This window comes from Hoplias malabaricus, chromosome 10, assembly GCF_029633855.1.
Source record: "Hoplias malabaricus isolate fHopMal1 chromosome 10, fHopMal1.hap1, whole genome shotgun sequence".
Lineage (NCBI taxonomy): Eukaryota > Metazoa > Chordata > Actinopteri > Characiformes > Erythrinidae > Hoplias > Hoplias malabaricus.
Window position 1 is genome coordinate 44,023,446 of NC_089809.1, and position 26,777 is coordinate 44,050,222.

General features: G+C 46.1%; 2 protein-coding genes across 2 annotated transcripts in view; both read left to right on the top strand.

Annotated features, from left to right (window-relative positions):
- Window positions 1-26,777, top strand: part of obscnb (obscurin, cytoskeletal calmodulin and titin-interacting RhoGEF b) — a 128,383-nt gene that overhangs the window by 53,165 nt on the left and 48,441 nt on the right. Inside the window, 6 exon segments of the mRNA XM_066682573.1 lie at window positions 15,435-15,701; window positions 15,786-16,052; window positions 16,361-16,630; window positions 18,591-18,860; window positions 19,841-20,119; window positions 22,857-23,123. Coding sequence (XP_066538670.1) covers window positions 15,435-15,701; window positions 15,786-16,052; window positions 16,361-16,630; window positions 18,591-18,860; window positions 19,841-20,119; window positions 22,857-23,123 — 1,620 coding nt within the window.
- Window positions 1,285-15,302, top strand: LOC136708561 (obscurin-like). The gene is made up of 9 exons (XM_066683197.1): window positions 1,285-1,507; window positions 1,632-1,898; window positions 3,314-3,580; window positions 5,036-5,302; window positions 7,851-8,117; window positions 9,151-9,417; window positions 11,978-12,244; window positions 13,266-13,532; window positions 15,295-15,302. The coding sequence occupies exons 1-9, from the start codon at window positions 1,285-1,287 to the stop codon at window positions 15,300-15,302; spliced, it is 2,100 nt and encodes a 699-aa protein (XP_066539294.1).

Sequence of the window (26,777 nt, forward strand, 5' to 3'; positions counted from 1 at the left end):
CTTTAGATGTTACAAAGAGGTCAGACTCTCCCATCATCATTAAAAGATCAAACACAAAAATGAGTGCAGCCCTTGATGAAAGAGATGTGACACTGAAGGCTGTGGAAACAATGCCGTAGTGAAACCGTAATAAAAGCTGAAAGCTGTCCAACACAGAATTAATGTGCCACACAGTGAACTATTAACAAAAGCAAACTCTAAACATTACAGAAAATATCTACTAAAGCTAACTGAACAAAATGTTAACATCCAAATTACCGCAGTTTTTTTCTGCTTGGAGTAAGATATGGTGGATGCAGGAACTACGCCAGTGTGGAAGGACCCCTGCTGCAGTGTGGATGTCCGCTTGTGTCCTTGCACTAGTGATGGAGCTATGTTTGCATTGGTTTCATTATTTTCGTGCTGCACATCTTACTAAACACAACTGCTACATTACAGCAGATGCATATTGAGGTTCATTGGCAAAGTCTGCACTGTATTTCATTTGTACTTTTCTTTTTGTTCCAGATAAGACATGCCTTTCTTTCTAAGAGTCTTACAGTGCCCTTCGAGGAGATCTGTGTTTTAGAGTGATTAGAGTCTGTATATTAAATGGTTGCTTGCCGCCTGTTTGGTCATTGCCTCCTGTGACCATACAGCTACAGTATGTTGTGTCTTGCTCGTGGGCAGTCTCACAAGTCCAGCCTGAGTATATTCCTGTTCTAGTGTTCCTCTAGTCCTTTATCTAGCATTTATACAACGCTTTGTAAATAACCCCGTCCAAGTCCACTACACAATGACTCTTTCTTTATTTGAGGCTCTGAATTCTTTCTGGAATTTCTTAAGCTCAACACACCCACAGACTCCATCACAGTGCGCTGAAGAACCTACACTTCTTTTTCTTGACAAGCTGCAGGTGGTAGTAAACATCACAAAATGGCTCTAATAAAGCCCTGATGCTGAGTGAAGTTACGCGGCAGGGGACTGTATTTGAGCAACACACAACAGCACAACACCAACTCATCAGTTTCATTTTAGCACTGAGACTGAAAACACTCCATGCCGCTATAAAATATCTCACGGCAATGGGTGTTTTGCAGTTAAGGATTTTTGAGAACCACAGACCTTGGCACAGATTGTACATTCAAGACACAAATGAAAATCAAATGAACAATTACCAACCACACATAATTTCGTGCCTTGAGTATTTAACACTAGATAAACTTTTATGATGAAGCAGTGCTTGTTTACTCTTCCTCAGAGGTGCCTGCCAAGTTCACACTGCAGCTGAAGAAACAAGAAGTCATGGAGGGGGAAAAAGTCTTGCTTCAGTGTGAACTCTCAAAATCTGGTTCTGACGTGCAGTGGAAGAAAGGCACAGAAAGGCTTAGATCAGGAGGCAGATATGAAATGATACAGAGAGGCACCACATTTCAGCTTCATATCAGAGACCTAGTGTCTGAAGACAGTGCAGAATACACTTGTGAATGTGGAGATCAAAGGACCACAGCAGCCATTGTTGTTAAGGGTATGGGTGAAACCCGTTCTATTGTCATCTTTGTGGCCATGTTCTTCCCAAACCTTGACTTTATTTTACCCTTTATTTTCAATGGTTTAAATGTTGATTTATAATATTAGCCATCGTTCTCCAGCTTTGCCAGTGATATTCAGGCATGAGCTGCAGAGCCAGGAGTGTGAGGAGGACAGCAGTGTCACTCTGCACTGTGAACTTTCTAAACCTGGAGTTCCTGTGGAATGGAGGAAAGGAACACAGCTGCTCCAGTCTGGAGGGAAATACTTAATCAAGCAGAGCGGGTCTTCTCTGGAGCTGACCATCATTGATCTCAAACCTGAAGATGCTGGAACATATTCCTGTTCGTGTGGAGACCAGAAGACCTCAGCCACCATGAAGATCAAGGGTAACATGTTTTTTACTTAATACAGTACATTCTCTTGTTCTCCATTTAGTGCAGACTCTGGTTTGGATGTTGGATCAGAGTCTTACACCGGGTAGAGCATACTGTTCTGATTATTCTTCAATATGCTGAGCACGGTTTGGTTCAGGGTTAGGTTTAAGTAGGTAATAGTTGCTATATTGTTTTGCCATAATGCTGGGTTACAGACATCACAGAGGTACAGACTGTCCACAGCAGTCAAAAAATACATAGGCAGTGATTAATTATTTTTAGAAAACATGCAATCTTCTCCAGAATTTTTTAAATGACTTGGGGACAAAATCAAGAGCACACAGTATCTCTGATGAAAAGCACAATAGCACCCCCTTGTGGGACAATATTTAAACATGAGTGATTATGTGAGGAATAATGCTTCCTGATGGCATGAGACGGGAAGGTCCCCCAGGGCCGGGGCAAGAACCTACCTCAAGTGGATGAGTTCAAGAACCTTAGTGTGTAGTTCACAGGTGTTGGGAAGAGGGATGTTAAGATTGACTTTATGTTAAGTGCAGTGACTGAGTGAGGTCGCTTTTTCGAACAATAGTCATGAAGAGGGAGCTGAGCCATAATGCAAAGCTGCCAGTTTACTGGTCGATCTATGTCCACACCCTCAGCTATGTTCATGAGCTTTGTCTGATGTCCGACAGAGCCAGCCTAATTGAGTTAACTCTGGAGGGTTTTTCCAGTGGGGATCAGGTGAGGATCTCTGCAATCAAGAAGGAGCAAGGAGTAGAACTACTGCTCTTTTCTGTTGAGGGAAACTGGTGGATATGGTACAGCAATTGAATATGGATGTCCATGGACGCCTCCCACTGGATGTGTACCAGTCACAGCCAGCGGGACAGAGGCCTCAGGGTACACACTGGGCTCATAGAAACTTTGGCCTGGAAACACCTACGGATCCTACCAGAGAAGCTGGAGTAAACTGCAGGGGCTCCTGGGGTTTCTTTGCTCATCATATTGCCACTATGATTCCTAAAACATTCTAATCAGAAGCTGATCAGAACAGATGAGAAGATTTTACTACTTAATTACTGCCACCCATCATGAAAATTCAGATGACTGTCTGTAGAAATAAACAGAGTCTTGGGACACTCAACTTGAAATGGTACTGGAGTATGTCATTTGATGAAAGTATGTTTCACCACACAGAGGGTGAAGACTTATTCTGTGACACCAAGGAGTCACATGTGCTCCCAAAACCTGCAACCTAGTTATGTATTTGTTCTTTTGTCTCTCTTCACTTTGTTTCTTTGTCTCTCTTGTTTTTTTCTTTGAGTGGCTCCTTGGAGACTGTGTTTGTGTCCAAATGATCTCTGTTGCCGTGTTGTATAGTGGAACTTCATTGCCAGAATCATTCCATCACTTTTGCTCCTCAGCTTTGCCGGTGACATTCAGGCGTGAGCTGCAGAGCCAGGAGTGTGAGGAGGGCAGCAGTGTCACTCTGCACTGTGAAATTTCTAAACCTGGAGTCCCTGTGGAATGGAGGAAAGGAACACAGCTACTCCAGTCTGGAGGGAAATACTTAATCAAGCAGAGTGGGTCTTCTCTGGAGCTGACCATCAATGATCTCAAAACTGAAGATGCTGGAACATATTCCTGCTCGTGTGGAGACCAGAAGACCTCAGCCACCATGAAGATCAAGGGTAACATGTTCTTTTATTTAATACAGTATTTTCCCTTGTTCTCCAGTTAGAGAAGACAGTGGTTTGGATGTTGGATCAGGGCCTCACACCGGGTAGAGCATACTGTTCTGATTATTCTTCAATATGCTGAGCACAGTTTGGTTCAGGGTTAGGGTTAAGTAGGTGATAGGTACTATATTGTTTTGCCATAATGCTGGGTTACAGAGGTACAGACTGTCCACAGCAGTCACAAAATACATGGGCAGTGATTAATTCATTTTTGGAAGAAATGCAATCTTCTCCAGAATATTTGAAATGACTTGGGGACAAAATCAAGAGCACAGAGTGTCTCTGATGCAAAGCACAATAGCATCCCCTTGTGGGACAGTCTTTAAATGTGGGTGACTATGTGACAAATAATGCTTCCTGATGGCATGAGACGGGAAGGTGTGGCTCTGTGTGTGACTCTGTGTGTGACCCAGTGACTCTGGGTGTGGTTGCTTTTCTGAAAAATAGTCATGAAGAGGGAGCTGAGCCATAATGCAAAGCTGCCAGTTTACTGGTCGATCTATGTCCACACCCTCAGCTATGTTCATGAGCTTTGTCTGATGTCCGACAGAGCCAGCCTAATTGAGTTAACTCTGGAGGGTTTCTCCTGAGGGGATCAGGTGAGGATCTCTGCAATCAAAAAGGAGCAAGGAGTAGAACTACTGCTCTTTTCTGTTGAATGAAACTGGTGGATATGGTACAGCAATTGTATATTGATGTCCATGGATGCCTCCCACTAGATGTGTATCAGTCACAGCCAGCTGGACAGAGGCCTAAGGGTACACACTGGGCTCATAAAATCTTTGGCCTGGAAACACCTACGGATCCTACCAGAGGAGCTGGAGGAAACTGCAGGGGCCAGAGTCTCCTGGGCTTCTTTGCTCACCTAATTGCCACTATGATTCCGAAAACATTCTGATCAGAAGCTGATCAGAACAGATGAGAACATTTTACTACATAATTACTGACACCACATCATGAAAATTCAGATGATTCAGTAGAAATAAACAGAGTCTTGGGACACTCAACTTGAAATGGTACTGGATTATGTCATTTGATGAAAGTATGTTTCACCACACAGAGGTTGAAGACTTATTCTGTGACACCAAGGACCCAAATGTGCCCCCAAAACATCTGCAGTGCCCCCTGATTAGTTCTGGCTCACATTCCCTCATTGCCCTTTTGAACTGCAGCTGGATGATTAATAGAACCAAGGGTTAAACCCAAAACACTTTGGTCCTGTAGAAATGATGCGACCTAGTTATGTCTTTGTTCTTTTGTCTTTCTGCACTTTGTTTCTTTGTCTCTCTTGTTTTTTTTTCTTTGAGTGGCTCCTCGGAAACTGTCTTTGTGTCCAAATGATCTCTGTTGCCGTGTTGTATAGTGGAACCTCATTGCCAGAATCATTCCATCACTTTTGCTCCTCAGCTTTGCCGGTGATATTCAGGCATGGGTTGCAGAGCCAGGAGTGTGAGGAGGGCAGCAGTGTCACTCTGCACTGTGAAATTTCTAAACCTGGAGTTCCTGTGAAATGGAGGAACGGAACACAGCTGCTCAAATCTGGAGAGAAATACTTAATTAAGCAGAGCGAGTATTCTCTGGAGCTGACCATCACTGATCTCAAACCTGAAGATGCTGGAACATATTCCTGCTCGTGTGGAGACCAGAAGACCTCAGCCACGATGAAGATCAAGGGTATGAAACATTTTTGTTTGCTTAAAACAGTATTTTTCCTTCTTTTTCATTTAATGCAGACATTGGTTTTGATGTTGGATCAGGATCAGGGTCTCTTTAATATACTGGTGCATGACTGAGGACCATGTAAGATGATAGACGATTAACATTATGTTAAATAAATTAAATGTCTTTTATGAATTATCTTGACGATTGGAGTTTTATTGTGGTGGAGGGTGACGTGACTGGAATATTCAAGTTCCCAAAGTGCCGCAGTGATAGAGTGGTCCTCAGTTCGAAGGTATACCTTTGAAAGATGTTGTTCAATTAGCATATAAGGAAAAAATAGAAAGAGGAAGTGACAAATGGAAGGGTGACCTAGAGGGATGACTAGTGTGGTGGTGAAAATCAGAAGTCCCAAAGGAGAGCTGAAGTTTGGCACAGCAAGAACAACAAGACAAACAGAATTCAGCTTTTCACATGGGAGCTACACCTGAAAGAAACAGAATCCAAATCATGATGAGGATCTCAAGCACTGAGGCAGGGTCAAAAGTCGACTCAAGGATGACAGATGCCCAGATGGTAAAAGGCAAGTGCTGGGAAGAGGCAACAGATGAGAGGGTGAGAGTAAATCGAAGATGAGTGTCCAGGGCATGGGGCAGGAGACTCTTCCACTGCATCTCTTGAGGAGAGAGCATGAGCTGGAAGTTAGGGACTGGGAGCAGCAAGGCTGCAAAGAGGAGGGGTTGGGATAAGGGTCCACAGTAAGTGAGACCATCATTTTAGAGGCAATGCGGGGTAGCCACAAAAGGGAGATGATGGGACAAAGGTGTCCAGCAGAAACTGAGGAGAGAGTGGAAGCTGCAAAGTCAGAAGCTGATCAGCACAGCTGATCAAAGAAGAGAATATAGGAAGAAGGTCCACAGCAGCCTCTGAGGAGAGCATGTGAGCTGGAAAGTTAGAGGCTAGGAGTGGCGCAGCCATAAAGAGGAGGTGTTGGGAAAAGGTCCATGCCAGGAGAAAGCACAAGCTGTAAATCTAGACATTGGGAGAGGTGTAGATGCAAAGGGGAGAGGCAGGGATGATGGTCCAAAACAGGACAGAATGCATGCTATAAAGTTAAATGCAGGATGCAGCATGGTTGAATTGTGGGGGCCAGGACCAAGGTCCACAGCAGCATCTGAAGAGAGAGCACAAGGTGGGAAGTTGGAGGCAGGTGACATCATGGCCACAAAGGGAGAGGTTCGGATGAAGTTCCACAGCAGGAGAGTGGATGAGCTGTAGACGTGGAGGCAAAGGGTAGGGGATTGGGGTGATCCATGGCAGCAAATGAAAAGAAGGGGTAAAAGCTTGAAAGCTGAAGGGTGGGTGTAGCGCGGCAGTAAAGTGGAGGGGTTTAGGCAAAGGTTAACAGCAGCACATGAAAAAAGAGAACACAAGCTGGAAGCTGGCAGCAGCGTGACCACAAAGGGAAGTATTGGGATGAAAGCCCACAGCAGGAGAGAGCATGAGCTGTAAAGTTTAGAAGCAAGGGGTGGTGGTGCGGCCACAAATGGAAAAAGTTGGGACAAAGGTCCATAGCAGTATCTGAGGAGAGAGTGCAAGCTATAATATTAGAGGCAAGGGCCGACACAGTTGCAAAGAGGTGAGTGTGGTCAAAGGTCCAAACCAGGAGAGAGTGTGAGCTGCAAAGTTAGAGTGAAGGTGCGGCGAGGCCGCAAAAATGGGAGGAGTTTGAACGAAGGTCCACAGAAGCACCTTAAATAAGAAAGTGCGGGCTGTAAAGTTCAAGGCTGGTTATGGCACAACAGCAATGGGGAGCAGTTGGGACGAAGGTCAACAGGAGCACATTAGCCATCGAGTAAGTGGCTGGGAGAAGCACGGCTGCAAAAGGAAGCGTTAGGATGATAAGGGGGAGGGATGGAATGATGAGGGAGAGGGGGCGGCATGATGAGATGAGAGGCAGATTGTGGGAGGAGAGTGAATGTATAATGTGTAAATGAGCCCAAGAGCAAACTCTCATTGTGGAGCAGTTGAGTTGAGGTCTGTCACGTGAGCAGATTGAAGAGAGTTTGTCCAACATAGAAATGATGTGTTTGCAGGATATATATAGAGCTGAGGGGAGAACTTCTGGTGTGGTCCTACTTTCAAATTTGTGTTATTAGATAACTTCAATTATTTTAAAGTCACAAAGCCAGCAGATGTCCACTGCTATCATGTACCTAAAGAAGAATCACAGAAAATGTGTTGTACCTTGTAGTGAGATATTATTTCAGCTTCATTGGGCAAAGAGAATCCTGCTGCTTCTGACTTTCTGGAGCTTAGGAGTTTATGGCAGCAGTTGTCCAAGGGTTGTCCAGAAGTGTAAACAGCAGTAGGTGGGTTCCAGTCAGAAATTGTGTTCTGACAAAGAGTAGATAGAACAAATGATGTTGGGGTTTCTTTGTCTCTCTTTGTGGTTTCTGTGAGTGGCTCCTTGGAGACTATCTTTGTGTCCAAAAGGTCTCCGTTGTCATGTTGTGTAGTGGAAACTCATCACCAGAATCATTCCATCATTTTTGCTCCTCAGCTTTGCCGGTGATATTCAGGCGTGAGCTGCAGAGCCAGGAGTGTGAGGAGGGCAGCAGTGTCACTCTGCACTGTGAAATTTCTAAACCTGGAGTCCCAGTGGAATGGAGGAACGGAACACAGCTACTCCAGTCTGGAGGGAAATACTTAATCAAGCAGAGTGGGTCCTCTCTGGAGCTGACCATCACTGATCTCAAACCTGAAGATGCTGGAACATATTCCTGCTCATGTGGAGACCAGAAGACCTCAGCCACCATGAAGATCAAGGGTAACATGTTCTTTTATTTAATACAGTATTTTCCCTTGTTCTCCATTTAATGCAGACTGTGGTTTGGATGTTGGATCAGGGTCTGAGATGGGGGAATTGAATCTAGGTTAGGTGCAGTGACTGTGGGTGTGGTCGCTTTTTCGAACAATAGTCATGAAGAGGGAGCAGAGCCATAATGCAAAGCTGTCAATTGAGTTAACTCTGGAGGGTTTCTCCAGTGGGGATCAGGTGAGGATCTCTGCAATCAAGAAGGAGCAAGGAGTAGAACCACTGCTCTTTTCTGTTGAGGGAAACCGGTGGATATAGTATAGGAATTGTATATGGATGTCCATGGACGCCTCCCACTGGATGTGTACCAGTCACAGCAAGCTGGACAGAGGCCTCAGGGTAGACATTGGGCTCATAGAAACTTTGGCCTGGAAACGCCTTCAGATCCCACCAGAGGAGCTGGAGGAATCTGCAGGGGCCAGAGTCTCATGGGCTTCTTTGCTCACCTGATTGCCACTATGATTCCGAAAACATTCTGATCAGAAGTTGATCAGAACAGATGAGAAGATTTTACTACATAATTACTGCCACCCATCATGAAAATTCAGATGTCTGTCTGTAGAAATAAACTGAGTCTTGGGGCACTCAACTTGAAATGGTACTGGAGTATGTCATTTGATGAAAGTATGTTTCACCACACAGAGGGTGAAGACATGTTCTGTGACACCAAGGAGTCACATGTGCTCCCAAAACATCTGCAGTGCCCCCTGATTAGTTCTGGCCCACATTCCCTCATTGCCCTATTGAACTGCAGCTGGATGATTAATAGAACCAAGGATTAAACTCAAAGCACTTTGGTCCTGTAGAAATCATGCAACCTAGTTATGTATTTGTTCTTTTGTCTCTCTGCACTTTGTTTCTTTGTCTCTCTTTTTTTTCTTTGAGTGGCTCCTCGGAGACTGTCTTTGTGTCCAAATAATCTCTGTTGCCGTGTTGTGTAGTGGAAACTTATTGCCAGAGTCATCCCATCACTTTTGCTCCTCAGCTTTGCCGGTGATATTCAGACGTGAGCTGCAGAGCCAGGAGTGTGAGGAGGGCAGCAGTGTCACTCTGCACTGTGAAATTTCTAAACCTGGAGTTCCTGTGGAATGGAGGAACAGAACACAGCTGCTCCAGTCTGGAGAGAAATACTTAATTAAGCAGAGTGGGTCTTCTCTGGAGCTGACAATCACTGATCTTAAACCTGAAGATGCTGGAATATATTCCTGCTCGTGTGGAGACCAGAAGACCTCAGCCACAATGAAGATCAAGGGTATGAAACATATTTATTTGCTTAATACTGTATTTTTCCTTGTTTTCCATTTAATGCAGACATTGGTTTTGATGTTGGATCAGGATCAGGGTCTCTTTAATATACTGGTGCATGACTGAGGACCATGTAAGATGATAGACGATTAACATTATGTTAAATAAATTAAATGTCTTTTATGAATTATCTTGACCATTGAAGTGTTATTGTGGTGGAGGGTGACGTGACTGGAATATTCAAGTTCCCAAAGTGCCGCAGTGATAGAGTGGTCCTCAGTTCGAAGGTATACCTTTGAAAGATGTTGTTCAATTAGCATATAAGGAAAAAATAGAAAGAGGAAGTGACAAATGGAAGGGTGACCTAGAGGGATGACTAGTGTGGTGGTGAAAATCAGAAGTCCCAAAGGAGAGCTGAAGTTTGGCACAGCAAGAACAGCAAGACAAACAGAATTCAGCTTTTCACATGGGAGCTAAACCTGAAAGAAACAGAATCCAAATCATGATGAGGATCTCAAGCATTGAGGCAGGGTCAAAAGTCGACTCAAGGGTGACAGATGCCCAGATGGTAAAAGGCAAGTGCTGGGAAGAGGCAACAGGTGAGAGGGTGAGGATAAATCAAAGATGAGTGTCCAGGGCATGGGGCAGGAGGTTCTTCCACTGCATCTCTTGAGGAGAGAGCATGAGCTGGAAGTTAGGGGCTGGGAGCAGCAAGCCTGCAAAGAGGAAGGGTTGGGATGAGGGTCCGCAGTAAGTGAGACCATAAGCTATCATTTTAGAGACAATGCAGTGTAGCCACAATAGGGAGATGATGGGACAAAGCTGTCCAGCAGAACCTGAGGAGAGAGTGCAAGCTGTAAAGTAAGAGGCTGATCAGCACAGCTGCAAAGAAGAGAATATAGGAAGAAGGTCCACAGCAGCATCTGAGGAGAGCATGTGAGCTGGAAAGTTAGAGGCTAGGAGTGGCGTAGCCACAAAGGGGAGGTGTTGGGAAAAGGTCCATGCCAGGAGAAAGCACAAGCTGTAAATCTAGACGTTGGGAGAGGTGTAGATTCAAAGGGGAGAGGCAGGGACGATGGTCCAAAACAGGACAGAATGCATGCTATAAAGTTAAATGCAGGATGCAGCATGGTTGAAATGTGGGGGCCAGGACCAAGGTCCACAGCAGCATCGGAAGAGAGAGCACAAGTAGGGAAGTTGGAGGCAGGTGACGTCTTGGCCACAAAGGGAGAGGTTCAGATGAAGTTCCACAGCAGGAGAGTGGATGAGCTGTAGAGGTGGAGGCAAAGGGTAGGGGATTGGGGTGATCCATGGCAGCAAATGAAAAGAAGGTGTAAGAGCTTGAAAGCTGAAGGGTGGGTGTAGCGCAGCAGTAAAGTGGAGGGGTTTAGGCAAAGGTTAACAGCAGCACATGAAAAAAGAGAACACAAGCTGGAAGCTGGGAGCAGCGTGACCACAAAGGGAAGTATTGGGATGAAAGCCCACAGCAGGAGAGAGCATGAGCTGTAAAGTTTAGAAGCAAGGGGTGGTGGTGCGGCCACAAATGGAAAAGGTTGGGACAAAGGTCCATAGCAGTATCTGAGCAGAGAGTGCAAGCTTTAATATTAGCGGCAAGGGCCGACACAGTTGCAAAGGGGTGAGTCTGGTCAAAGGTCCAAACCAGGAGAGAGTGTGAGCTGCAAAGTTAGAGTCAAGGTGCGGCGAGGCCGCAAAAATGGGAGTAGTTTGAGCGAAGGTCCACAGAAGCACCTTAAATAAGAAAGTGCGGGCTGTAAAGTTCAAGGCTGGTTATGGCACAACAGCAATGAGGAGCAGTTGGGACGAAGGTCAACAGGAGCACATTAGCCATCGAGTAAGAGGCTGGGAGAAGCACGGCCGCAAAAGGAAGCGTTGGGATGATGAGGGGGAGGGATGGAATGATGAGGGAGAGGGGGCGGCATGATGAGATGAGAGGCAGATTGGGGGAATAGAGTGAATGTATAACGTGTAAATGAGCCCAAGAGCAAAGAGCAAACTCTCATTGTGGAGCAGTTGAGTTGAGGTCTGTCACGTGAGCAGATTGAAGAGAGTTTGTCCAACATAGAAATGATGTGTTTGCAGGATATATATAGAGCTGAGGGGAGAACTTCTGGTGTGGTCCTACTTTCAAATTTGTGTTATTAGATAACTTCAATTATTTTAAAGTCACAAAGCCAGCAGATGTCCACTGCTATCATGTACCTAAAGAAGAATCACAGAAAATGTGTTGTACCTTGTAGTGAGATATTATTTCAGCTTCATTGGGCAAAGAGAATCCTGCTGCTTCTGACTTTCTGGAGCTTAGAAGCTTATGGCAGCAGTTGTCCAGAGGTTGTCCAGAAATGTAAACAGCAGTAGGTGGGTTCCAGTCGGAAATTGTGTTCTGACAAAGAGTAGATAGAACAAATGATGTTGGGGTTTCTTTGTCTCTCTTTGTGGTTTCTGTGAGTGGCTCCTTGGAGACTATTTTTGTGTCCAAAAGGTCTCCGTTGTCATGTTGTGTAGTGGAAACTCATCACCAGAATCATTCCATCACTTTTGCTCCTCAGCTTTTCCGGTGATATTCAGGCATGAGCTGCAGAGCCAGGAGTGTGAGGAGGGCAGCAGTGTCACTCTGCACTGTGAAATTTCTAAACCTGGAGTCCCTGTGGAATGGAGGAAAGGAACACAGCTACTCCAGTCTGGAGGGAAATACTTAATCAAGCAGAGTGGGTCTTCTCTGGAGCTGACCATCAATGATCTCAAACCTGAAGATGCTGGAACATATTCCTGCTCATGTGGAGACCAGAAGACCTCAGCCACCATGAAGATCAAGGGTAACATGTTCTTTTATTTAATACAGTATTTTCCCTTGTTCTCCATTTAATGCAGACTGTGGTTTGGATGTTGGATCAGGGTCTGAGACAGGGGGATTGAATCTAGGTTAGGTGCAGTGACTGTGGGTGTGGTCGCTTTTTCGAACAATAGTCATGAAGAGGGAGCGGAGCCATAATGCAAAGCTGTCAATTGAGTTAACTCTGGAGGGTTTCTCCAGTGGGGATCAGGTGAAGATCTCTGCAATCAAGAAGGAGCAAGGAGTAGAACCTCTGCTCTTTTCTGTTGAGGGAAACCGGTGGATATGGTACAGGAATTGTATATGGATGTCCATGGACGCCTCCCACTGCATGTGTACCAGTCACAGCTAGCTGGACAGAGGCCTCAGGGTAGATACTGGGCTCATAGAAACTTCGGCCTGGAAACCTTTACGGATCCTACCAGAGGAGCTGGAGGAATCTGCAGGGGCCAGAGTCTCCTGGGCTTCTTTGCTCACCTGATTGCCACTATGATTCCTAAATCATTCTGATAAGAAGCTGATCAGAACAGATGAGAAGATTTTAGTACATAATTACTGCCACCCATCATGAATATTCAGATGACTGTCTGTAGAAATAAACAGAGTCTTGGGACACTCAACTTGAAATGGTACTGGATTATGTCATTTGATGAAAGTATGTTTCACCACACAGAGAGTGAAGACATATTCTATGACACCAAGGAGTCACATGTGCTCCCAAAACATCTGCACTGCCCCCTGATTAGTTCTGGCTCACATTCCCTTATTGCCCTGTTGAACTGCAGCTGGATGATTAATAGAACCAAGGGTTAAACCCAAAACACTTTGCTCCTGTAGAAATTATGCAACCTAGTTATGTCTTTGTTCTTTTGTCTCTCTTCACTTTGTTTCTTTGTCTCTCTTGTTTTTCTTTGAGTGGCTCCTCGGAGACCAAATGATCTCAGTTGCCGTGTTGTATAGTGGAACCTCATTGTCAGAATCATCCCATCACTTTTGCTCCTCAGCTTTGCCGGTGATATTCAGGCATGGGTTGCAGAGCCAGGAGTGTGAGGAGGGCAGCAGTGTCACTCTGCACTGTGAACTTTCTAAACCTGGAGTTCCTGTGGAATGGAGGAAAGGAACACAGCTGCTCCAGTCTGGAGGGAAATACTTAATCAAGCAGAGTGGGTCTTCTCTGGAGCTGACCATCAATGATCTCAAACCTGAAGATGCTGGAACATATTCCTGCTTGTGTGGAGACCAGAAGACCTCAGCCACCATGAAGATCAAGGGTAACATTTTTTACTTAATACAGTATTCTCCCTTGTTCTCCATTTAGTGCAGACTGTGGTTTGGATGTTGGATCAGGGTCTTACACTGGGTAGAGCATACTGTTCTGATTATTCTTCAATATGCTGAGCATGGTTTGGTTCAGGGTTAGGGTTAAGATAGTTGCTGAATTGTTTTGCCACAGTGCTGGAGAAGATCAAGGGTACAAACAATTAATGCTTTGTTGTTGTTTTGTGTTTACTGAATGTTACGTTTGTAGAAAAAGATGTGTGTTTTTGTTTTGATGTGTGTGAATGTGAGGTTTTATACTCACTGAGTTGATCCTGTTTCTTTGTCCTGAGTACAGCTGTGTGTTTGTTCGTACGACTTCTGTGATGTTTAGGGATTCTTCTTCTTTGCAAGTGTTAGGTATTTTTGGCAGTTTGTTGTTTCAGAAACACACAGATGTCTCTAGAATGTTTGGGACAAAGGCATATGTTTCTCTAATAATTTTAAATCTGAAAAAACTTTTTTCCCCAAATGATTTTTGTGTGAAAAACAGAGCAATAATTAAATGCTTTAAAAAATGAAAACATAAACCAATTTCAAATGTTTATAGTAATGTATTGGGCAAGAATATTAATATTTTCACCCTAAGCACAATGTGCTGGGCCACTTTCAATCACAAAATCTCCAAAGAGAATGAAACAAGTTTGAGATGAGCACAGAGAAAATGAGTTTAGTATTTCAATGATCTACATTTTCATATTAACTTGTAAGAAAAAAGGTCTTTCTAATGTTGGTTTTTTAAAAGCATTTAACACAATTTCCACAAAATTCATGTTCTTATAAGAGTTCCATTTCCTGAAGACCTCAAATTAAAATGAAAATGCTGTGGACATATCATTTATCAGTGTCCATGAACTGATGTAAAAGTCACATAAATTAAAAAATAATTAGTCATATTGTCACAGATTGAATATAGATCAGATTCCAATTCCACATATCAAAGTGGCTGTAAATCATGATCAGTGACATATCAAATCTGATCTAAAAAAGTCAGATTCAATGCAAATTTTGCAGTTCACACAACCACAGAAACAAAACGTGTGTCAATTATGAAGAAACAGTTATGTGCTGCTTTTTATTGCTGTGTGAATGGAGAGCGAGAGCGAGAGAGACATAGAGAAAGAAAGACAGACAGAGAGAGAGAGAGAGACATGCTGGTTGAGCATAATGGTAAAGAATAAATGAAAAGAGGCAATGACATTAGTGAGAACAAAGCAGAACAAGGTGTGTGTGTGTGTGTGTGTGTGTTTACAGGCACTTAATATTGTGATAGCTGCTGCAAATTAAATGTTTGATTCAATCAACATGTTTACATGCACATAGGTAATCAGATAATTGGAAAACTCTGAGTTTACATGAATCAGGCAATTATCTGGTTTCTACTTTGCAACCAGCCAATAATCTCACTCAAAAGATATTACATAAACCATGCTGGCAAATTTTCATTGCCAAATTCATTCATTCATTCATTCATCCTTTCTTTCTTTCTTTCTTTCTTTGAAATGGTACAATATGCTTTACAGTTTTCACTGTACTGCTGCAGAGACATAGACAAGCTTTTTTTTGAACGAGCAGTGATTGTCCCTATGTTACACACAGAGACCTGTACCAGGATAAGTATGAAACATGGCTGTGATTATCAGCCTGATCCTGCAGTTTGAGGACAGAGCTATGTACCTGAAATTGTGTCATAATGTGGCATTCCGGTCTTTCTAGGTTTGTGATGTCACTCTGCTGTGCTCTGCAGCAGATGTTTAATTGTAATTGGTGTTATTGATTAATGCCACTGATCACTGAGTGTGATGATATGTCATGTACTGTGCTGGGGGTCTTATTCTGTCTTTTTAAATCATCAGCTCTGCCAGTGGTCTTCATTCAGGAGCTGAGGAACCAGCAGGCAATGGAGGGAGACAGTGTTTGCTGGTGCTGTGAGCTTTCTAAACCAAGCACAGCCATTAAGTGGCAGAAAGGTGAAGTAGAACTTTGCCCTTGTGCCAAATATAAGTTTAAGCAAGATGGCCAGCATGTCCAGTTGGTCATCCATGACCTTGAGCCTGAGGATTCGGGAGAGTACACATGTGACAGCGGCGATGTTCAAAGCACTGCAAGCCTGAAAGTACAGGGTAGGACTGAGGTCAATCTTGTTTGCTATAAGGGATTTCACAGTGTCCTTCACCCTGACCATGACCCTGACCTTCACTTTGCAGCTCTACCGGTTCTGTTTAAGACCCCTCTGAAAAAGCTGGAGGCAGAAGTTGGGGAAAATGCCACGTTTCGATGTGAGCTCACTAAACCCGGAGCTTCTGTTGTGTGGAGGAAAGGGAACAGGGTCCTAGAGTCCAGTAGTAAGCACCAGTTAAAACAAGACGGAGTACTAGTGGAGCTGGTGATCTATGGGCTACAGGAAGCAGACTCTGGAGAGTACTCCTGTGATTCCGGCCATGAAACGACTTCTGCCTCTCTCACTGTAAAGGGTAGGAAGAGAAACGACTTCAGCATGCACCGGTCATCCATTCAGTCACTCCTTTCTATCCCACATTCTGCTGCATGCAACCAATACTCTCCTCACTGTCCCTTTTTTTTTTACTTACTTTCATTCCAAACTTTTTCTAAAAGCCCATTCTTTCTTAATTCATTCCAATTTGATTTGAGACCCATTGCACTTCCTATCATCTCTGTTGCCTGTTCTGGACCTTCTTCACTTTCCCGTGCACTTTAACTAACTTCATCTGTCCTGAATGTACTCAGAACTCTGCTCACCATGTCGTACTGTGTTAAACAGAACTGGACGTAACCATCGAGTCTGGACTGAACAGCCGCATTGTTAACGAAGGCGATGATGTGTCCTTTGAGTGTTTTGTGTCTCAAGAGCAGTGTAAAGATGTAAAGTGGGTTCTTCAGGATGTCCCTCTCCAAAACAACGAGATGAACGAAATCCGTATGGAGGGAAAACGACACACCCTCACCCTGAGGAAAGTCACTCAGAAAGATTCGGGCACCGTGGCCTTCCACGTCAGGGCCCACACCTCTTTTGCTTGTCTCACAGTGAAAGGTAGAGTCCTCTACAGGTCTCTGTTCTTTCTGTCGTTTTGTTTCATTGTTTCCTATTTGTAGAAGAACTCTTTATGAAGATAAAGAGTTTGTTTGAGCAGACTTTGGAGAACACTTGGAAAATTGGAAGTAAATTGTGAGTGTTTTATTTTACATCACACCTCTTCTAGCTTCCTCGTAGGTGTTTTAAGGCCCTTGTTGTGATTTGGTCTCACTGCATCTTAGTCCTGTTCCTAACTTCGTCACACCTTTCAGCAAACATCACAGCGTACCCCCACGCACTGACTCTCTGACTGGAGCAGTTCATATTTAATAGGTAAAGGCTGCTGCTGCTGGATCCTCAGGATTGAATGTAGTTCAGAAATAGATTGTGTCATACGTTAGTGATCCCTAAGACTTCTGATATGAGAGAGGCACATGTTCAGAACCAGGTGTGACTCCAGGGTTTAAACACACTTTACATTATTTCTTCTTAAATATGTGTCTCAGATTTTTAGATGTGAAGTACCTCACTGAAATGGATTTTAACTCATTCACTCACTCAGTCATTCATTTACCCCCAGTTAACCAAGAATTCTCCACAAGGGATGTCCAGGTTCCATCCTGTTGACAGTCTAAAATATAAAGAAAACACAACTACGCTCTGTGAAGGCTCGTTGTGTGTGCAGTGGGCTCATAGCTTGATGTTTGTGTGGCGTCCAGGCACAGTCCAGTCTTTGAAGCCTTGTAAATGTGTGTGGAGAAGTTAGGGTCTCACTTTATATTGTCCCTAGCACTATGTGGTTACACATAAAAAAACATGCAACCACTGCGCAACAGCTCCTTATATATTCACTGTTGTGTGTGGATTACAGTGCAATCTTAAAAATTAAAGATGCTACAAAGGGTCCATTGGCGAGGCTGTAAAAGAAACACTTTTGGATCCACAAAGAACCATGTTTTTTAAAGAGATGTGTGATTCTGAGGAACCTTTTAAAGGTTTAAAAATCCATCGCTTGATTTAAAGTTTTTTATCCATTTAAACATTTTTCATTCATTCATTCATTGTCTATAACCCTTACCCAGTTCAGGGCGACGGTGGGTCCAGAGCCTACACGGAATCACTGGGAGCAAGACAGGAACACACCCTGGAGGGGGCGCCAGTCCTTCACAGGGCGACACACACTCACACACTCACACCTACGGACACTTTTGAGTCTCCAACGTGTGTTTTTGGAGCATGGAGGAAAGCAGAGCACCCGAAGGAAACCCACGCAGACACAGGGAGAACACACCACACTCCTCACAGACAGTCACCCGAAGGAAACCCACGCAGACACAGAGAGAACACACCACACTCCTCACAGACAGTCACCCGGAGGAAACCCACACAGACACAGGGAGAACACACCACACTCCTCACAGACAGTCACCCGGAGGAAACCCACGCAGACACAGAGAGAACACACGACACTGCTCACAGACAGTCACCCGAAGGAAACCCACGCAGACACAGAGAGAACACACCACACTCCTCACAGACAGTCACCCGGAGGAAACCCACGCAGACACAGGGAGAACACACCACACTCCTCACAGACAGTCACCCGGAGGAAACCCACGCAGACACAGAGAGAACACACGACACTGCTCACAGACAGTCACCCGGAGGAAACCCACGCAGACACAGAGAGAACACACGACACTGCTCACAGACACCAGGAGCAGGGCTCGAACCCACAACCTACAGGTCTCTGGAGCTGTGACAGAGACACTACCTGCTGCAGCCTCATTTAAACAATATAGAAAAAAGGCCCTTTAAGGAAAGAGAAGTGAACCTTCAGTAGCTCATGTTAACACTGAAGTGGATAAGAATGTATTTAGAGAAGGCTCTGTTTTCATGTGAAGGGTTTTATATCTATTGTCAGGCCCTGTGTGTGTCTCATCCACCTTCTGTTCTGTATCTCACTCTGTCCCACTAGCCATCCCCGTGGTGTCCTTCACCAAAGAGTTAAAGAGCCAAGAGGCGGCAGAAGGAGACAGTGTGATTCTAAGTTGTGAAACGTCTGTCCCTGATGCCCCTGTGACCTGGAAGAAGGGCAGGAAAGTTCTGTCTCATGGAGGAAAGTATTCTATCCAGAAGAAATGTGCAGCCCACACTCTGGAGATCTGCAGGTTATCGCTGGAAGATGCTGGTGAATACGTGTGTGAACTAGGAGACAAACAAAGCAAAGCCACATTGACTGTCAGAGGTAACTAGCTTGGTTTCTCTTCAGAGGTCCATTTACACATGCTGATCAGCCATAACATTCACCCACTCTCGCATTCTCTCAGCTCCACGGACCACAGCGGTCACTCTGTAGTTCTGCAATTACAGGCTGTAGTCCATCTGTTGCTCCGCATACCCTGTTCTGAAATAGACCCCCACAGAGCAGGACTGGTTTGGGTGGTGGATCATTCTCAGTGCTGCAGTGACACTGGAACTGAGACACAACAGTGCCGTTGGAGTTGTTAAACCAGGGTAATGCCACCAAAGCAAAAGCGCACACACTACCCAGTGCCACAACAGGTGGACTACAGTCTGTAACTGTAGAACAACAGAGTGGACAGTGAGTGTAGAAGAAGGGTATGATTTTAATGTTGTGGCTGATTGGTGTGTATACACTGGTTCTAAAGTATCATTGCCTTAGCTTCCAAACGCAGTTTGAAATCTGAGCTGTCTTTTAGTTCGTGACCCTGGTCACATTAAAGCAACACTAGGTGAGATTAGGTATGTTTGCTCCTGGGCTCCCCTACAGTTGTAGAGTGTTATGCACTGTCCTGAAACCAAGGGGGAGGGGGTGGTTTCACCAGAGCATCAACGACAGAGGCTCGGTCCTCCCAGTTACAGCTCAGCGGAGCATCACGATGATTTTAAAACTGGAATTTTAAAGTAAAAATGCTACCTAGTGTTGCTTTGAGAACTGTGTCACATCGGTCCTGCTCTGCAGTGACCTTCAGAATCAGGGTTTTTTTCTTGCACTTAAAACCTCTTCTGATCTCTGGTTTCATCCCCGTGACCCCGCAGGTGGGGGACAATAACATTAACCCATGCTTTAACCCTTCGCTGTACCAGGGGACAGTTCAGAATGCTGTAGGTTCACGTTGACTTTAACCTATGATGTTAGAACCATACACTTTCTCCCTGCTCCCTCGGAAGAGTCGGCTCTCTGCCTCTTCTCTCCTCGTATAGAACATGTGCTCATCACCAGAGAACTGCAGGATGTCACAGTGACGTCTGGCGAGGACGCAGTGTTCCACTGTGAGGTCTCCAAGGCCGGGGTAGCCCACGCAGAGTGGTGGCTAGGCTCCAACCTCCTCCAACATAACGACCTGAATCAGATCAGCTGCCGAGGGAGGGAGCACAGCCTGGTCCTGAAAATGGTCACTCCCGATGATTCAGGAGACGTGGCCTTCGTGGTGGGCTGCGAAAAGAGCTTGGCCTGCTTGGTGGTGCAGGAGAAACCCAAAGGTAAAGGAAGCTTACATGGCGTCCAATGCTCATCAGCTGCCAGCATCATTTTGTCACTGTCCAGCTGTGCTCTCATGGTATGCTTCATGTGGCTTTCATATCATGCCTTGTCCAGTTTTGCTGTTCGTCTCCATAATGGCTCACTGGTGCATCTATGATTGAGAACACTCAGGAGGAAATTTAGTGCTTCATTTGTAATGTTTTATTATTATTATATTTTTGAATTGTGTGTTAGTGCCCTCCTGTGGACAGTAGAGGGATTGAAATACAGAACAGTGGGAATAGTGGTTCCTGTTGATGGAGGTGGTATATCAGGCAGAGAGTGAACGATCTGTTCTTGAAGTTGATATTGAAGCAGGAGAAATGGTCAGTGTAAGGATCTGAGGGTCACACTGTGATCTTAATGTTGTGGTCAGAGTGTCTGCAAAGCTCAGGTTTTGCGGGGTGTACCCAGTGTGCAGTGGTCAGTACCAACACAAAGTGGACCAAGAAAAGGCAGCACAAGGCTCACTAATATTGGAGGGAGTGAAGGGGTCAGTGTGGTCACTCAGCCCCATCCACAGTGACCTGCACTGACCTGGTTCTGTCAGAGCAGAGTTAACTCTTTCAGCTGTGTGTGTTCTGACCCGGTTCTGTCAGGGCGGCGTTAACTCTTTCAGTGGTGTGTGTTCTGACCTGGTTCTATGAAAGCAGAGTTAACTCTTTGAGCGGTGCGTGTTCTGACCCGATTCTATCAAAGCAGAGTTAACTTTTTCAGCAATGCGTGTTCTGACCCGGTTCTATCAAAGCAGAATTAACTCTTTCAGTGGTGCGTGTTCTGACCAGGTTCTATCAAAGCAGAATTAACTCGTTCAGTGGCCCGTGTCCTGACCCGGTTCTATCAGAACAAAGTTAACTCTTTCAGTGGCATGTGTTCTGACCCGGTTCTGTCAGAGTGAAGATAACTCTTTCAACGACGCTTGTTCTGACCCGGTTCTATCAGAGCAGAGTTAACCCTTCAGCGGTGTGTGTTCTGACCCGGTTCTAGCAGAGCGGCATGAACTCTTTCAGCAGTGCATCTTCTGACCCGGTTCTAGCAGAGCGGCATGAACTCTTTCAGCAGTGCATCTTCTGACCCGGTTCTAGCAGAGCGGCGTTAACTCTTTTAGCGGTGCGTGTTCTGACCCGGTTCTATCAGAGCAGTGTAAACTCTTTCAGTGGTGCGTGTTCTGACCCGGTTCTATCAGAGAGCCGTTAACTCTTTTAGCGGTGCGTGTTCTGACCCGGTTCTAGCATAGCGGCATTAACTCTTTCAGCAGTGCGTCTTCTGACCCGGTTCTAGCATAGCGGCATTAACTCTTTCAGCGGTGCATGTTCTCACCTGGTTCTATCAGAGCAGTGTTAACTCTTTCAGCGGTGCGTGTTCTGACCCGGTTCTATCAGAGCAGTGTTAACTCTTTTAGTGATGTGTGTTCTGATCCGGTGTGTGTTGCAGTACCTCTACTCTGAGATCGGACTCTCACATTCACTCCCTTCTCCATCAGTGAGACTTGGGCCCTGGACCCTGTGGCCACTCGTCCTTCCTCTGAAAACTTTGGGTTGGTACTGACCGCTGCACACCGGGAACACCCCACAGGACTGAAGTTCTGAAGACACTCTGAACACAACAGTATGACGATCACAGTGTGGCTCTCGGCCCTTACACTGACCATTTCTGCCTGATATTCCACCCCGTACCTCCACAGGGGGCGCTGTAGCCAGGTCATCAGTGTTGCTCACTTCAGCTGGCAGTGATTAATTTTGTGGATGTTTGATGTATATAAAAATCAGGCTTAAAATGATGGGAGAATGGACGCTGCAGAAAGAGAGTTCCAACAACACCTTTTTTTTTTTTAAAGACTCCACAATGGGTGACCATCCTTGACATCCTTGACTAGCAAGCTCAGAGTTCACAGAGAAGGCAGCGCAATTTAAAATAACTAATTTAGATGCTGAAATATATGCAATAAATATTCAAGTTAATTCCATCTCACCATCATTGTGTTAACGTAAGGCAGGTGGTGTTCTTCTCGTTGTGAATCCTGGGTAGTTTAAGCAAGACTCTCCTGCAGCGACTACTGCTTACAGTTTAGAGATATTCCAGTTTCAAGAACAATGACATGTTTCTTATACATTTTATTAAGGAAAGTAGTGAGTGACTCTTGCAATAAAATCAGATGATAAATCAGATTTTGTATAGACATGAGGATGATGATGAAGATGCAGTAGATCTTAGGTCTGGGTTTCTCCTGTTTATAGTCCTGTTCTTAGAGAAACCTCTGGACGTAACGGCCAAAGAGGGAGAGACAGTTACACTGTCCTGCATGACCACCAGCCCTGCGGCCTCCGTCACCTGGTACAGAAATGAGGTGATGATTAAGGCGGGGGAAAGGCACCTGCTCTACATCGACAGAGCCGTCCACCAGCTGCGTATCCTTAAGGTGGCAGAATCGGATTCAGGAGTGTACACGTGCAGGACGGAAGACGCTGAAAGCAGCGCCACTCTTATTGTAAGAGGTAAAGCAAGATTTCAGCAGCAGCCATCTGGACTGGGTGAAAAAAGGCCAGACTGGCTTCAGTTACCTTCTTTCTCCTCCCTCTTTCTGATACTTATCCTCTCGTCTTGAATCAGAGAGGATTTGTAGATGACCCAATGAAGCGTTTGGCTTTTTTTTTTTTTCTCTGATGTTCTTTGTTGCTGTTCTTCCACTGTCATCAGGATTGCCAGCGTTCTTCCGCAGAGAATTACAGAACCAGGACGCAGTGGAAGGAGACACCATTACCTTGATTTGTGAGCTTTCCAAACCCAAAGTCAAAGTCGAGTGGCGCAAAGGAGGAGTGGTGCTGCAGGATGGGAAAAAGTATGAGCTCAGACAGAATGGATGTGTACAAGAGCTCCACATCCATGAGCTGGAACCAGGGGACAGTGGCTATTACACTTGTGATGCTGGAGACCAGTTGACCACAGCCTCTGTATCAGTGCAAGGTAATGAATTCTGTTCTATATATAAGCGCACTGGTATTTTCAGGGTTAAAAGGCCACCTACATATGAACCAAACTCTTTAACAGACGGGTCTTTATCCAAGTCCTAAACCATAGGCTTTTAATTCCTAAGAATATCTCTAAAGTAACCAGCAAGGGAGTGCCTCCTGTGTCAAAGGATTGGTAAATCCCTTCGAACTGTAGTTTATTGTGGAGGAGCTGTGGAGGAGCTGATAGGAATCAGACAGAGATTTGAGCATGAAAGTTCAACAATTTTGCAACAATGAGTCCAACACATTTTCAAAATCCAGTTTTCATTTCTAAGGTTTCACTGCAGTATTTACAGTGTCTTCCTCGAAATGGTCTGCCATAAGATTAACATTGTTTCTACATGAACTGCCAAGTTGACTGTGTGTATGGAGTGTGTGGAGGAGAGTGTTTATGAGAGACAGCAGGTGGAGGAGAGTGTTCAGAGGAGAGAGCAGGTAGAGGAGAGTGTTCAGAGGAGAGAGCAGGTGGAGGAGAGTGTGAAGAGGAGAGAGCAGGTGGAGGAGAGTGTGAAGAGTAGAGAGCAGGTGGAGGAGAGTGTGAAGAGGAGAGAGCGGGTGGAGGAGAGTGTTCAGAGAAGAGAGCAGGTGGAGAAGAATGTTCAGAGGAGAGAGTGGGGGAAGGAGACAGTGAAGGAGAGAGTTCAGTTTGATGTGTAGAGTGAGTGGAGGAGAGTGTGAAGAGCAGAAAGCGGGTGGAGGAGAGTGTGAAGAGGAGAGAGCGGGTGGAGGAGAGTGTGAAGAGTAGGGAACTGGTGGAGGAGAGTGTTCAGAGGAGAAAGCAGGTGGAGAAGAGTGTGAAGAGAAGAGAGCGGGTGGAGGAGAATGTGAAGAAGAGAGAGCTGGTAGAGGAGAGTGTGAAGTGCAGAGAGCGGGTGGAGGAGAGTGTTCAAGGAGAGAGCTGGTGGAGGAGAATGTTCAGAGGAGAGAGCGGGTGGAAAAGCATGTTCAGGGAGAGAGTGGGTGGAAGAGTGTGTGAACGGTAGAGAGCGGGTGGAGGAGAGTGTGAAGAGTAGAGAGCTGGTGAAGGAGAGTGTGAAGAGGAGAGAGCGGGTGGAGGAGAGTGTGAAGAGTACAGAGCTGGTGGAGGAGAGTGTTCAGGGGAGAGAGAGCGGGTGGAGGAGAGTATGAAGAGCAGAGAGCAGATGGAGGAGAGAGTGACGAAAAGGGAGCTGGTGGAGGAGAGTGTGAAGTGCAAAGAGCTGGTGGAGGAGAGTGTGAAGAGTAGAGAGTGGGTGGAGGAAAGTGTGAAGAGGAGAGAGCGGGTGGAAGAGAGTGTGAAGAGTAGAGAACGGGTGGAGAAGAATGTGAAGAGGAGAGAGTGGGTGGAGAAGAATGTTCAGAGGAGAGAGCGGGTGGAAAAGCATGTTCAGGGAGAGAGTGGGTGGAAGAGTGTGTGAACGGTAGAGAGCGGGTGGAGGAGAGTGTGAAGAGTAGAGAGCTGGTGAAGGAGAGTGTGAAGAGGAGAGAGCGGGTGGAGGAGAGTGTGAAGAGTACAGAGCTGGTGGAGGAGAGTGTTCAGGGGAGAGAGAGCGGGTGGAGGAGAGTATGAAGAGCAGAGAGCAGATGGAGGAGAGAGTGACGAAAAGGGAGCTGGTGGAGGAGAGTGTGAAGTGCAAAGAGCTGGTGGAGGAGAGTGTGAAGAGTAGAGAGTGGGTGGAGGAAAGTGTGAAGAGGAGAGAGCGGGTGGAAGAGAGTGTGAAGAGTAGAGAACGGGTGGAGAAGAATGTGAAGAGGAGAGAGTGGGTGGAGAAGAATGTGAAGAGTAGAGAGGGGGTGGAGGAGAGTGTGAAGGGGAGAGAGAGCAGGTGGAGGAGTGTGTGAAGAGCAGAGAGCGGGTGGAGGAGAGTGTTCAGGGGAGAGAGCGGGTGGAGGAGAGTGTGAAGAGTAGAGAGCAGGTAGAGGAGAGTGTGAAGAGTAGAGAGCAGGTGGAGAAGAGTGTAAATAGTAGAAAGCGGGTGGAGGACAGGGTGAAGAGTAGAGAGCAGGTCGAGGAGAGTGTTAAGAGTAGAGAGCGGGTGGAGGAGAGTGTGAATTGTAGAAAGCGGGTGGAGGAGAGTGTGAAGAGGAGAGAGCGGGTGGAGAAGAGTATGAAGAGGAGAGACTGGGTGGAGGAGAGTGTGAAGAAGAGAGAGCTGGTGGAGGAGAGTGTGAGGATAAGACAGCTGGTGGAGGAGAGTGTGAAGAGTAAAGGGTGGGTGGAGGAGAGTGTGAAGAGGAGAGAACAGGTGGAGGAGAGTGTGAGGATAAGACAGCTGGTGGAGGAGAGTGTGAAGAGTAAAGAGTGGGTGGAGGAGAGTGTGAAGAGTAAAGAGTGGGTGGAGGAGAGTGTGAAGAGGAGAGAGTGGGTGGAGGAGAGTGTGAATTGTAGAAAGCAGGTGGAGCAAAGTGTGAAGAGTAGAGAGCTGGTGGAGAAGAGTGTGAAGAGTAGAGAGCGGGTGGAGGAGAGTGTGAAAAGGAGAGAGCTGGTGGAGGAGAGTGTGAAGTGCAGAGAGCGGGTGGAGGAGAGTGTGAAGAGGAGAGAGCGGGTGGAGGAGAGTGTGAAGAGTAGGGAGCGGGTGGAGGAGAGTGTGAAGAGTAGGGAGCGGGTGGAGGAGAGTGTGAAGAGGAGAGAGCAGGTGGAAGAGAGTGTGAAGAGGAGAGAGCAGGTGGAGGAGAGTGTGAGGATAAGACAGCTGGTGGAGGAGAGTGTGAAGAGTAAAAAGTGGGTGGAGGAGAGTGTGAAGAGGAGAGAGCAGGTGGAGGAGAGTGTGAGGATAAGACAGCTGGTGGAGGAGAGTGTGAAGAGGAGAGAGTGGGTGGAGGAGAGTGTGAAGAGGAGAGAGTGGGTGGAGGAGAGTGTGAAGAGGAGAGAGTGGGTGGAGGAGAGTGTGAAGAGAAGAGAGTGGGTAGAGGAGAGTGTGAAGAGAAGAGAGTGGGTAGAGGAGAGTATGAAGAGGAGGGAGCGGGTGGAGGAGTGTGTGAAGAGTAAGGAGCTGGTGGAGGAGAGTGTGAAGAGCAGAGAGCGGGTGGAGAAGAGTGTGAAGAGTAGAGAGCGGGTGGAGAAGAGTGTGAATAGTAGACAGCGGGTGGAGGAGAGTGTGAAGAGTAGAGAGCGGGTGGAGGAGAGTGTGAAGAGTAGAGAGCGGGTGGAGGAGAGTGCTGGTGGAGGAGAGTGTGAAGAGGAGAGAGCGGGTGGAGGAGAGTGTGAAGAGGAGAGAGCTGGTGGAGGAGAGTGTGAAGTGCAGAGAGCGGGTGGAGGAGAGTGTGAAGTGCAGAGAGCGGGTGGAGGAGAGTGTGAAGAGGAGAGAGCGGGTGGAGAAGAGTGTGAAGAGGAGAGAGTGTGTGCAGGAGAGTGTGAAGAGGAGAGAGCTGGTGGAGGAGAGTGTGAAGAGTAGAGAGCGGGTGGAGGAGAGTGTTCAGGGGAGAGAGTGGGTGGAGGAGAGTGTGAAGAGTAGGGAGCGGGTGGAGGAGAGTGTGAAGAGTAGGGAGCGGGTGGAGGAGAGTGTGAAGAGGAGAAAGCGGGTGGAGGAGAGTGTGAAGAGGAGAGAGTGGGTGGAGGAGAGAGTGGTTGGAGGAGTGTGTGAAGAGTAGAGAACTGGTGGAGGAGAGTGTGAAGAGTAGAGAGCGG

What these genes read in the sequence shown, in the direction of transcription:
- LOC136708561 (XM_066683197.1), top strand. Translation starts at nt 1,285, where the DNA reads ATGGAGGGGGAAAAAGTCTTGCTTCAGTGTGAACTCTCAAAATCTGGT. An exon ending in AGCCACGATGAAGATCAAGG is followed by an intron (nt 5,303 to 7,850) that starts GTATGAAACATT and finishes TTTGCTCCTCAG; the next exon opens with CTTTGCCGGTGATATTCAGG. An exon ending in AGCCACCATGAAGATCAAGG is followed by an intron (nt 12,245 to 13,265) that starts GTAACATGTTCT and finishes TTTGCTCCTCAG; the next exon opens with CTTTGCCGGTGATATTCAGG.